Below are 13,569 nucleotides of genomic sequence, written 5' to 3'. Positions count from 1 at the left end.
CTGCACGGGTGAAATGTGGAGAGGGGCCAGTGTGCAGTGCCAGCTGCCATTTGGAAGAGCATTGGCTGCATGAGGAGGAGGAAACCTTTAGCTGGTGGGGTTTGGGGATTTCCACAGCAAGACTGCTACAATTTTGGGTGGGCCTGAGTCCAAATTGGGTGGACCACAGCCCACCCAGGCCCGCTTGTAGCTACACCACTTATTCAGAAAGCAGGACCTGTTTATTATGATTGTCTGTAAAGCGCTGCCTCCACTTGGTAGCACTGTATAAATAGTAATTTGCTGATATGTGAAAGAGCCAACTTGAGGAGTAATCCACTAAGTACTACAATGGGTGTCCACAATTGTAATTCATTTAGGGAACAGGTGAAAACTCATTTGTTGATTTCATGCTAGTTTAATGTTTCAGCAAAAGTTGGGCAAGAGGGGGGTATTATTTCAGCTTTGACTACATCATGATTCAGTTTTCAGCTGTTGAGATTTCCTAATTTCTAGCCAACAGGCTGATTACCAAACAGAGGGGGTGTGATGCCTATTTCAGTTGAAAAACAGAGCACAGCTGAATGGTCATTATGCTTCTGGACATTGGGAAGGGAGGAACCAAAGGCAGGCATGGAGAGGTGGAATATTCCTGTCCCTCTGGAACAGGAAGGGAGGTTATGATAGCCACTTAATGAATGTTTTGACACTTGACAGAGAAACTGTTTCAACTACATGGACTGGCATATGAACGGCACCAGTTTTGCACATGATTTAAGCATCTTTGAAGATGGTGTTGGTGAAAAGGAAGAGATGCATGTTTTACGGATGGCATGCCACACTTGCAGACTCCTAAGGTCTGTTCCACTATTGTGTTCAAAGCCGGATTAGAGAACCCCAATTACCAGAGCTACAACTCACCTTTCAGCAGTGGGACTTGAGGCCTGTGTAACATCCCCCAACTCAATTGAACACACTGTCTGGCACTATGTGGTTTAACATGGTATAACATTTTTTTTCCTTATGAATCCTTTGAGTAGGTTTCAAATGATTTTAAATGGCCCATGATAAGCATGGGTGCCCTCTTTAGACCAACCAAAGTGAATTCCTTTAAACCAAGTATAACAGCTGTAACAGACAGGGCCAGGGTTATTTATCATTATGTTTTGGGCATGAACTGGGAGGTGAGCTGTGAAAATCTGTTGTTTTTTTTTCCATTGGTAAGTGAGGTTATACCAGTGCCTACAATCAGAAGGCTTCTCTGGAGTAGCACAGAATAGCTTAGTGTGCTGTTGGCTGATAGACAAGTGCAAGTACCTTGCAGTTTTTGAAACCACTGCATTACCCAAATGTGTCCAAAAGCAGATTCTACATTTTTTTAAACGCACTTCCTCAATCAAATCTGATTGTGTTACATCAGCTGTGCCAATGCCACTACCATACTTTATACGTGGTGGCACGTTTGCTTTCAGCAGAATTCAAACGTCACGTCAACTAAAAAAATTAGATTTTGGAATGATCAGCCCCTGCTGAGATCATGCATGTTTCTTATCATGCAGGAGAAAAGCATAGCGTCCTCTGCTCCTGCACATGTCTGTGTGCATTCAGCAAACAGCTAAGCTTTCCTGTCTGGTCTGACTGGAAAAAAAAAAAAAAAAAAAAAAGAAGTAGTGAAGGGCAGAGAAGAAAATCAAAGGAAAATGGATTTTTGTTTTAATCATACACGGAGGTAGGATGGTTACAGACTACTGAAGTGCATGAAAGGAAGATAAGAAGATGAGAAAGGATTCTCTCCCCCCCCTCCCCCAATTAACATCTTGTAATGAAGGGCCTGCTAGATGCCTGTACCTTTTATCTCACTTGCCTCAATCTAACATGACAGCAGCTGTGTACAGTCACTAGTTTTTATTAGGAATAGCTTAATTGCTCCGACTTCTTTTACAGCCTGGATGTCCTTCCATGAACTCTAAAATTCCGGAGGAATTTTGTCTCTCAGCTATTGTTGCATTGTTCACTTAGATGCTGGGGGGGGGGGGGGGGTTCACACCACGGTGGCACTTAAGCATTCCAAATCCCAGAAGTGGGGGGGGGGGAGGGCTGAAGCTGCTAATTGCACCCCCAAGATCAGCAGAGAAGGGGGGAAAATCTGCGCGACTAGTTTGGAATATTTAAATCCTTTTCTGGTTTCACGGAACGGAAACCATTGCTATGGCTGTAAACCAGGGATTTACTTGGCGGTCATCTAAGCATGTGTTTGCATTCTTTCCATAAGAGAGTTGGGACAGTATTCCGAGCATCTTCTGAGTATGGATTGGATCATCCTAAAGCTCCAGATACATACGATGATGAAACGGAATTGTCGCTCCTACACACCCCCCCCCCCCCCCCCGGAATTTCGGGAAGACGTTCGAGCAGTCTTTGCTGCTCTCTCAGTACGACATGATCCCTCTTGAACAGAGGAAAAATCATGACACTTATTTTGCACTCATTCTGTTAAATCCGACTGGTCAATTAAGGCCGATTCCCCCCACCCCTAATCTGTTAATCCATGTGTATAAAAAAAAGCAATCAAGTTACCATATAAATATTCCCAAGATCACTGATGGGAAGGTTTTATTTTCAAGAGCACACAGCTGCCATTCTGCCATCCATTACATAATAGTGAAGTGACCAAGCTGGCTTCCTAGATATTTATAGCCATGTTAATCAGCAACCTGGATATAGGGGATATGCCTAATATTTAACGCTCATCCCCGCTCCCCCACCTTGTGTACGGTAAATTAATTCATCCAGACCTTACAATGAGGGATAAAGCAAGGAAGAAAAAACAAAAAAAAAAAGATTTAAAGAGAAGAAGGAGTACGACAATAAATGGGAAACAGCAACAGAAGAAGCACACTAGGTTAATGTAGGAAAACTAGTTTCTTTATTGAGAGACTGTATTAGTATTAGTGGAACTGTGTGTAACAATGTCCTCATGCACACGATACAAAAGGCAAGACCCACCATGCTTTGGAGGGGCAACGGAACAAAAAAGCAGCGTACAAATGAGGCAGATGTATAGGCTACAGCACATTACATTTCAGCAGGGTGTTGTGTCTCTACAGAAGATATACAATCAGAAGCTAGGCAATGTAAAATACAGACCATGCTTTAAAAGTTTTAGTACAAGAAAAAAAGATGGAAGATCCACGATCAAAGGCTATTTGATTACAGAAAAAAATTATCCCACACAAAAACAGGAAGTAGTTTAGCACAGCAGAAAATGTTATCCCTGTTCAATGGAAATCCATTTTGCTAGTAACCTCTTTTTCCAACATGCTACAGTTCCTACAATTATGGGAGACCAGCATGTCGATGTAATCTCTCAAAGCGGGTGCCCTTTACCCAAATGTAGGGCATTTTGTGTTTTTTTTTTTTAATGTAACATGTCAATTTATAGTAGTGGCTTTTCATAATAAGGGAGGATACCCATGAATTAAATGGTGCTTGTTGTTCAGGCTGAAATAATGGCGGATGGTCAATGTGAACAGAAGGCAGTAGCCCTCTTGTTAAGCATTTGCCAGAAGCCTAAACCGTAAATCAGGGGGAGGGAATAGCCAGCCCTTTGCTTGATGCCACTCATCCATGCACAAATTGTATTCTGTGGCTCCTGCAATGCCCATGGTCTGAATGTCTCTGAAAGATGTCACAAAGGACTGATACCAATATATAGTCAGTACATTTAGAACGTAAAGCCAATGCTTTTGGTGGCGTGGAGGGACAGACCGAGAAAGCTTGGTCCTCTAGCAAAGCAAAATGAATCCACTCAACAGGAATTTACAATGCAAAATGTACTCAGCTAAAAACAAGATGAAAAAATACAAGAAAATGGCTGTTATTTTCTACAGCTACTCTGAAATGGCCTAGGAGAGATTCTAATCTACTACAATGAGACTAACACAAAATGAAGAAACAGGTTTTTAGGGTTACATTCGCACTAAGGTATTACAAAGAAGATTGTGATTCCGGGTTTCAGATTTTTTAAGCGTTAGTATCCTCTGTCACAAGGTCCTGGGTTTATATATATATATATATTTTTTTTTTCAGTAAATGATTCACCCCTTTCAACGTGAGGTGCTCTGGCTGTACCAGAAGCACACAGGAGACCCCGAAAGCAGGGCAGGATCTGTACACCATTCTATTATTTTGACAGGATGCACTGATGCCACTAAAAAAAAAAAAAAAAGCAACCATTACATTTGCTCCAGTTACAGCATCCAGGTTAGTGAAATGCATATAAATAGTGATGTCATCTGGATAATTAAGCTTCCAGGATCGACATCATTTAATATGCATACACATATACAGGTGATTTGTGTATCATCCGAGGCCCCTATATTGCAGAACTGATAGGCAACTGCAGTTACCATTGGTTACAAGAGAGGGGGCTTTACAGAATGGTGTCAAACATCAAGCTTTTTCTTCCAAAATTAAAGGAGCAGCCATGAAATAGGGGATACTGCGGCTTAAATAAATATAGCAATGCTTTCCTCAGATGGAAACAGGAAATGGTTAAGAGAGGGGGGTGTCACAATACAGCTAAATGCAGAGGCAGAAAGCCACAATAAAGGGCAGCATGTTGACCATTCACTGTGCTATGCAATGAAAAAAAAACATAAAGATTTGATAAATGCGAAAAAAAAAAATACCATCCCATTGTCAACAAAATAAAAAAAATAAAAAAAAAGACTGCAGTTAGACACAGTTGTACATGCTTCATCAATTTTGAATAGGAACGAAATTAAATTAAATTTGGTAAAAACTTAATGGCCAATACGGCACCAAAGTGTGCCCATTGATTCCAAGTTTAGGGGGGTGGGGGGGGGGTTGTTTTTTTTTTTTAAATCAGATTCTCAAGGCAGTTATACCTCTTTTCCTGCATCTCAAGTGTGGGTCAGATTGCTAAAGGAATTAGAACAGCAATTCCCTCCGGACATTGTTTAAAAAGAAAACAAAAGCTTATACATGGGAAATATTAATAGTGAGGAACAGTACATACTTATTCAATTAAAAGGAGTCAATCCGCCACATATAGTAAGTTTTCAAAGAACAATATTGCATAAACGCCTAATATTAAATCGTCACTTGATTTACTGTACCGATTCCAGTAAACGGCGGGGAAAAAATGGGGGGAAATGATAGGGGAAAGAGAAGATTAAAATCTAAGCACTGTCCACAGGGTGTCAGACTTGTTTGGGGAAGGGGAGGAGGGAGAGTGGCAGTGTTTCTGCTTTTTATTTGCAGGAGGCTGTAAGGGAAAGATGTCGGGGGAACAGAAAATGTTTAAAAAAAAAAAACACAGTACAGGAAAACATTACAGATATAGTTTATCGGGATCATAGGGGTTAACATGCTGTTCTTTCAAGGACAGCCCTGCCTGCGCGTTTGAATGCATTTATACAAAAGAAGAAAGCAGAAACGAATGATTTGCTTTAACAGACACATGAATGATTGACATAATATTATAATTGTTCCAGCAAATACAAATAAATCACTTTGTGGTCCTCATAAAAGCAACATCGGGGCGTTCATCAGGGTCTAGTCTAAGGGGTCAAGTCAGGGAAACCTATTTATGACCACTCTAGGTCCAGCAATTAACACACACAAAAAAAAGGAGAGGAAAATCGGGCCAGAACAAATCCAGCTCCCAGATTCCCCCAAGAGCTGATAAATGCACACAAAAATTTTCCAAGCCAACTCTAAAACCAGACTAGAAGCGAGAACAGAAAGAAAAAAAATATATATATCTAACCCCCTACCCCTCCCCAAAACCAAACGCCTCCCCTTCCGAGAAAATATTGTAAGCGATACCTCTGTTTCGTACAGAGCCAAAGACTGGAAGAACGAGATATCCGACGTGAACTAAGACCATCCTGGCAGGGTCTTTGTTAGGGATGGCGCTGGTGGTGGGGGAAGTGAGGCTCCTGTGTGTCCTGCTGCTGCCGATCTCCCTGCTCTGCCTGCTGCTGCTGTCGGGACTGTGGCTGCTGTTGTTGTTGGTCTTGCTGTTGCTGGCTGGGAGACAGATGGCCCATGGAAAAACTGTCCTTCCCAATCCCCTCTATATACATTCAATCGCCGACGAGCTAGGGCTGCAGCTGCCTCGCACACAAAGGGAGGGAAGGCACCAATGGGGCGGCGGCGCTCTTATAGCTCTGCTGCCCGAACATAGGGCTCCCAGCCAATCAGCAACGGGGAAAGAGAGGGGGGGCGGGGGAGGCAAGTCCAGGACTGGGAGAGTGCGCTCCGCTGCCCCCGACCTGGAGCTGTAAATCAGCCCGACACAGCGTGTAACCAGCCCCCTCCTTTATTGTTCAGGGCTTCTAGGGATTAGACCTCCCTCTCTCCCCCTACACTGACAAGAAAGGGCTTGGTTTTGGTTGTTTGGGGAGGGGGGGGGGGAGAGAGGAGAAAGGGGTTAATATGTAGGCTTGATCCTTGAGGGGGTCTGTTGTCTTGGTTATAATAGATGTAACAACCGTCAACGAGTATGCTATGGGTGCAGGGAGAAGGTGGCATTTGCAACTTGTGGGCTGTGCTCTGTTTCCACATACTGTAGCCAGCAGCACTGTACTATTGTTACTCAGGCAGATGAGCCAAACAATATTTTTTTATTTTTATGACATTTGTACCCCGCGCTTTCCCACTCATGGCAGGCTCAATGCGGCTTACATATTATATACAGGTACTTATTTGTACCTGGGGCAATGGAGGGTTAAGTGACTTGCCCAGAGTCACAAGGGAGCTGCCTGTGCCTGAAGTGGGAATCAAAATCAGTTCCTCAGGACCAGAGTCTGCCACCCTAACCACTAGGCCACAGAATTAAAACCCCACCATTGGGTGGTGCTCACTAGGTTGTGATTCTGGTGCATGAATGACACGAGTCCAGGAAATCAAGGTAAAAATGACAAAAAGTTTTGAACTAAATATAAGAAGCGAGGCTGCCAGGCTCGTCCCAGCAACCGGAAGTATCTGGGCAGAGAAAAGGACAGCCTGCGCAGTTCTCCTGCAGCATTGTAGCGCATGTGCACACTGACAGCAGGGGAAGGCAGGCCAGAGGGTGTAGGGTGAAGTGCATTCACAGCTGGCGAATCTGGGTGTGTGGGGACTTTTCAAACCCCATGTGTGCTGATTGTTGGGAGCCAGCTCTGTCGAGCAGGGACTGTCTCTTTATATAGTAACATAGTAACATAGTAGATGACGACAGAAAAAGACCTGCATGGTCCATCCAGTCTGCCCAAGACAAACTCATATGTGTATACCTTACCTTGAATTGAATTTGTACCTGTCCTTTTCAGGGCACAGACCATATAAGTCTGCCCAGCAGTATTTCCCGCCTCCCAACCACCAGTCCTGCCTCCCATCACCAGCTCTGGTACAGACCGTATAAGTCTGCCCTCCCCTATCCTTGCTTCCCAACCACCACCCTCTCTTCCCCCCACCTGCTCCGCCACCCAATTATGTTCAAGTGTACAGCACTGCGTACGTCTAGTAGCGCTTTAGAAATGATAAGTAGTAGTAGTAGACTTCGCATGTGTGGGAAGCAGCAGTGGCAGGTTGTGTCTGAGGCCGTGGGGTAGTGAGGCCTAGCCGGAGCTGGGGCCTAATGGTTAGAACAGCTACCTCAGAACCAAGGCAGAAACAAAAGCCCCGATGCATGATTAAAGTCCTGGTTAAAAAAAACGTGAGCGGTAAGATCCACAGAAGAAGTTAGCGATTTCCAAAAAATGAGCGACGCTTAAAGGGAATCGCTTGCAAATGAGCTGCACGCTATTCCACAGGTCGATGTATGCAAGTCTCAAAAACCTGTTGAAATCCTCGGTCGCAACGTACCTGGCAAGCACTGCTGCTGTTGTACGCATGTCCAAGAAAATCGCATCATAGACATGCGTCCAAGGCGTGTGTGATATGTGTCAGGCCATAAAGTGTGGATGTGAAGTGCCGCAAAAGCTTCAAAATCGGCGGTTTCTATCGGTCTGCCGACTGCCATGCCATGTTTAGCGCTTTGAATTGCTGCAGAGTATTGTGCTTGCATATTTTTCCACTCTCTTGTGCTGGTGAGTGTGAAATGTTTTCATTTTTTCCTGCAATTTGGGGAGAGGCATCTTTGGTGAGGTTTTGGGGGGTGTGAGGGTATCCTTTACCTTTTCCCCAGGGTGGGGGCACTGTACATCATCGAGGTTGCTATTTTTCTGTGGTAACTTGCCATCGTTCACCTGTTTTTTCTTATCATGTTCATCGTTGCTGTTTGCAGAGGTGATGTTTGGTGCACCCACTGTGGTTCGCTTCTGGATAGTGTACTTTAATATTTTCCGCCTCTAGGGAAAGGTTTGGGGGTCTGCAACTCTTTTTTTTTTCATGCTAATCTCACCTGTGATTTTTTTTTTTTTTTGAAGGAAGGCATGAAGGACAACATGCATCATGGTGTGCTCCAGCAGGAGGGGGAGAAAATAGAGGCCAAAGTGGGGGGGGGGGGGGGGGCCTGATGCCACTCGGAAACAGAAGCATGCGCCCAAATTTACTGAGGAAGAGCTCGAAGTTCTGGTGCATCGTGTCCTTGAAGAGTTTGGCCGCCTTTTTAAAAAGTCACGTCTCTCCGTAAGCCAGAAAAATCTGATCTGGCAAAAGATAGCCAAGGATGTGAGTGATGTGGAGCAGTGCAAGCATCAGTGGCAAGATTTCTGGGGGCTTGTCAGAACTAAGGCATGTAAGCTGTGGAAGCATGCAAAGGGTACGGGGAGAGGGTCCCTCGCTGTGACTTGAATCTGACTCCCCTGAAGGAGGCTGTGTTGCCCACCATCGGCCACGAGCAAGTAATTGGCCTGCTTGATGGCATCAACACGTTGGAGGAGGCCAACAATGAACTGGAAGGTGAGTTGCATTTGTCGTGTGTGAAACTGGACAATACTGGTGAGTTGGGGGAGAACAATGGGGCGCTGGTCATGATCAAACTGCCTTGTGTTTGGCTTTGTAGGGGAACATCTGGAGGCTTCCACAGGGGTGCCACCAACATGGAAGGCAGAGAAGACGGTGAGTGCTGTGGGGATGTTGGAATGGAATTGTAGTAGTGGTTAGTGGGGCAGCTGGTCATTATTCAACTGGCTTTTGTTTGTTTTTGTAGGGGAACATTTGGCAGCAGGCACTACCACAGGGGTGCCAGGACAAAGAGCATGTACCAGGCTGGATGACAGAGAAGAAGGTAAATAGAGAGGGGCCTTTCTGCTGCAGGGATGTTGAAATACTGTAGTAGTGGTGTGTGTGATTGCTGAAATTTAATTTTTACCCTTTCATTTGTTCCGGCTAAGGGGTGTGGCCTCTAAAACCCACCCAGGAAGGAGATGTTGAGGAGCAAGTGGCGGAAACAGTGGCCCTTCACTTCTTTGATCTTTGCCAATTGTCAATGAGGCACCTCAAAATTGCCCTCCTGCCCCCCTCCTGCTGAGCCATGGCTTGATTGGCGCAAGCTGTGGGAGAGGCAGGAGGAGTAGAACGCTGGTGTCAACAGACCGCTGTCAGAGGTAGCTGGTCATGTACAGCATTCAGTGATCAGATGCGGCTTGTGTCAGATGCATAATGTCAGTAACTGACCTTGGTGGGCAATGCACTATTGGAGAAGTTGCAGGAGACCAACAAACAGATGGAGAACCATCTCCAGGGGTTGTGTGAGGAACTCGAAAGGCATTCCCAGGAGCAGCAGCAGCAAACCGGATGGCATTTTCAGAAGCAGCAGAAACAGTTCAAGATGCTGTTTCAGGGCCTCTGCCAGGAGCTGAGGGAGCTGTGGCATGATGACCCTGCAGGCAATTCCCAAGGTGCAAAGGGTAAGTTTACTTATCAGTTCTTCTATCTTTCTGTCTGATGCGTTCATATTATTCCTCCCACCCATTATGTGCACATCTAATTGTCGCCACCCTTGTTATTTTTTCCCTAAGCAGTAAGGAATACCAGCCAGCTTCCATTCCTACCAGTGGTGTAGCCATGGGTGGGCCTGTGCCCACCCAGTTTGGGTTCAGGCCCACCAGTGGCGTAGCCAGGGGGGGGTGCCAGGGGAGCGGCCGCTCCCCCAAATGGAGTTCTGCCAGCTCCGGCGCCAATTGTTTTCTCAATGTGTTGCATTGAAAAGGTGCTCCAGTGCCGGCGGACGTCTGCTCTCGCTCCCCCCGCACCGTCAACCTGGCTCCGCTTCTGAGGCCCACCCAGTAGTGGTGCACCTTTAACATCATTGGTGTGGAGGGGAGCAGGCTGGGCTCCTGCGGTCCTGCATCTCCCTTCCTCAAGCATTGCTGTTGCACAGACAGGTTCCCCAGTAGCGGCAGTGGCAGTGATTCCCACACGCTGCCTTCTGCCAAGCCGGAAGCTTCCTTTTTGCCACTTTCCCCCCCACCCCCGTTGCAACTTCCAGTTTCTGACTAGGCAGCAATGGGACCTGTTCAAGCAAGAGCAATGCTTAAGGGAGGGAGATACAGGACCGCGGGAGACCAGTCTGCTCGCCTCCATGCTGCCGTTGCCGGGGACCTATTCATAGAAGTTGTGAGGTGGGATAGGAAAGGAGACATGCTGCACGGGGGCGAGGGGGAGTTACAGAATTGTTGGACATGGAATGGGAGAATTGTTGGACATGAGGAGGGGAGGTGAGATGCTGCATGGAGAGTGAGAGGGATGTGAGAGAGGGAGAAATGTTGGACATAAGAGTGGAGAGGGAGAGAGGGAGAAATGTTGGAGAGAGGGGAGGGGGAAATGCTGCATGGAGGGTGAGAGGGGTGAGAGAGGGAGAAATGTTGGACATAGGGGTGGAGGGGAGGGAGCAATGCTGCATGGAGGGTGAGGAGGGAAGAGAGGGAGACATGTTGGACATAAAGGTGGAGGGGAGGGTGAGATGGTGCATGGGGAGAAAGGCAGAAATGTTGGACAAGGTAATGGACAGTAGGAAGGGAGAAAATGCTGCATGGGGGAGAAGGAAGAGAGATTTTGGGCACAAGGGAGGGAAAGAGAAAGATGGTGAACAATAGGAGAGAGGAAGAGTTTGGACATGTGCGTAGATGAGAGGGAGGGAGAGATACACAGGAGGTAGAGAGGGGAGAAAGAGGGAGATGTTGGATCCAGGAGTAGAAGGGAATGATAGAGGGATGCCGGACAGTGGAAGTGAGGGAGAAATGCTGGAGAAATGGGGGAGTGAGCAGGAGGGAACAGAGAAAGGACAGGGAGATGTCAGGCAATGAGAAGGGAGAAAGAGGGAGCAGCTGCTAGGCTAGAAGGGTGGAGGGGATGGTGAAACCATGTGGGACAGGCCAGGAGGGGGTGGCGAGGAAATGAATGAGAGGAAAGTGATTACAGAGAGTTAAAAATGGTAATGGGGATTAGATTAAAGATGAAAGAGAATGGAGGGCTGGGGAAGATTTGAGATGGGTAATGGGAGAGCTAGTGGGTGAGAGAAGATAGAAATTTGATAGGTGGCTGAAAAGTAAAAAGGAGGAGAAGGATGATAGAGGGTGAAATTTGAATTGACAGAGAGCAGAAAAAAAAAATAATGAGAGGAAAGAGCTAAAAAGGAACCATCAATATGTCAGAGGAGGTGTAGTGAGGGAATAGGCAGGAGAGAGGAGAAAAAAAATCATATGGACAGGAGCCGCTTGAAGGAGAATTAGCAGAAGACAGACAGGAAAGCAGAAAAGAGAAACCAGAACCAACATGGTGGAAAATAAAATGTCCAGACTAGAAACGTAGAAAAAGAATTTTATTTTTAATGCTTTATTTTATTTATTTTTGTTACATTTGTACCCCGTGCTTTCCCACTCATGGCAGGCTCAATGCGGCTTACTTTAAATGGAATATGTTAGCTTTGGGGAAATGTGCATAGTAAATGTATTTGTATTGTGTTCAGTAGAAAAGGAAATGCATTTCTTTCTCTAGTGTTGTAGTACATGCTAAGTTTAACTTCTTGGATTTCCCAGCTGTTTTTTGTTTTGTCTAAATATTTTTATTTCAAATTTGTGATCCCTTGCTCTGTATTTGGTGAGGGTCTGTTGGTGTGTTGATCAAGTCTCTACAGTTCTGTAGTCTGCATTCTCAGATAAGTAAACTTGTCGCTGTTTTGTTGTCTTTTAAAATAAAGTTTGTTGCAGAAGTGTATTTTTATATAAAGATAAAATAAGACATTGGATGCAAATGATAATTGGAGAACTTCGGATCTAGAATAGCTCATGTGCTATAGGAGATCCAATAGTGCATTTTAGAGCCACATCTGATACCTCATTGTCTTTAAAAATTAAACACAAATTACATATGTTGATGCAATAAATTGATTCATAGTGTGTTTGGTTAGTAAGCATTTTGATATTGTTATCACATAGAGGGGCATTTTCGAAAGAAACGTCTAAGTTGGAATTTGGACGTCTTTGTAAAACATCCAAATTCGGAGGCGGGGAAAAGGTCATTTTCGAAAAAAGATGGACGTCCATCTTTGTTTTTGAAAATAGCCTAGACGTCCTTGGATTTGGACGTCTTTGATTTTCGGCCAGTTTCGAACACAAAGATGTCCAAATGCAAGATGTCCAAAACAGAGGAGGAGTGGTTTAATGGTTAGTGCAGCAGGCTTTGATCTTGGCAACATGGGTTTAATTCCCACTGCTGCTCCTTGTGACTTTGGGCGAGTCAAATGCACAAGGGGCATTTTTGGATATGACATCTTAGTCTGAATTTGGACGTTTTTTTGTAAAAATATCCAAAATCAGAACAGGAAAGGTCATTTTCTACAAAAAAAAAAGTCTGTCTTTTCCTTTTGAAAGTGCTGTTTGGAAAAATGTTTTGTGATTTGGGGGAGGAAGGAGAGGTGATCCTCGAGTCCCTCCAGTGGTCACCTGGTCATTTGGGCACCTCTTGTGTGGAGTAGAGGAGTAGCTTACTGGTTAGTGCAGCAGACTTTGATCCTGGGGACGTGGGTTAAATTCCCACTGTAGCTATTTTTTTTACAAAAACAGGTCTAGCTCAAAACGTCCAAGTTTTAGTTTTGGACGTCTTTGTTTTGTTCCATTATTGCTGAAAGACATCCATGTCTTAGGAACGCCCAAGTCCCGCCTTAAACACGCCCCCTTGAGATTTGGACGTCCTTCTGATGGACTCAATAGCATACCTGGTCAAGGTGTGGGATTCATTGTAGCACTTCTCTGCGTCTGTACTGGGTGCTATGGGCGAGGTCAACAGCCACGGCTTGCATCCATATCCAGAATCCCCTGGAAGCACACCGTTAGTGAGGTAGAGGATAGGAAGTATGCTGTATGACCGGATACCAGGAAAGTGAAAACTATCCGCCACGAACCCTGAGGAAGGATCGAAACTCTGGCCATAGTCGGCTGTGGCGTTCTGGATATCACTGAACAGCGTACACAGATAAGTCACGCCATTTAAATAGAAGTTAAAATTAAAATGAGAATGTACAGTTAGTGGCGGACGGAGGTTTTATGCCTATGATAAGACAGTTGTGTTCCTTGGTAAGGAAGGCTGCAGTGCTACACTTTACAGTTGAAGCCTTCTACAGAGCCAGTCTCCAGC

General features: G+C 45.3%; 1 protein-coding gene across 2 annotated transcripts in view; it reads right to left on the bottom strand.

The window, feature by feature from the left end:
- Positions 1 to 6,124, bottom strand: part of RNF165 (ring finger protein 165) — a 255,801-nt gene extending 249,677 nt beyond the window's left edge. The window contains exons 1-2 of one of the 2 annotated variants that reach the window (XR_003940964.1): positions 5,833 to 6,124; positions 2,887 to 4,189 (exon numbers count right to left, since the gene is read on the bottom strand). Coding sequence is in view for 1 of the 2 variants with exons in the window: in XM_030192908.1 (XP_030048768.1) it covers positions 5,833 to 5,893 (61 nt within the window). In the remaining variant the exon portion in view is untranslated. Of the gene's footprint in view, positions 1 to 2,886; positions 4,190 to 5,832 lie in introns of those variants that run through there. The other variant, XM_030192908.1, reaches the window with a different exon arrangement.
- Positions 6,125 to 13,569: the final 7,445 nt, after the last annotated feature.

This window comes from Microcaecilia unicolor, chromosome 2 (assembly GCF_901765095.1).
Source record: "Microcaecilia unicolor chromosome 2, aMicUni1.1, whole genome shotgun sequence".
Lineage (NCBI taxonomy): Eukaryota > Metazoa > Chordata > Amphibia > Gymnophiona > Siphonopidae > Microcaecilia > Microcaecilia unicolor.
Note: the sequence above shows the minus strand (reverse complement) of the source record. Positions and strands in the feature narration are given on the sequence as shown.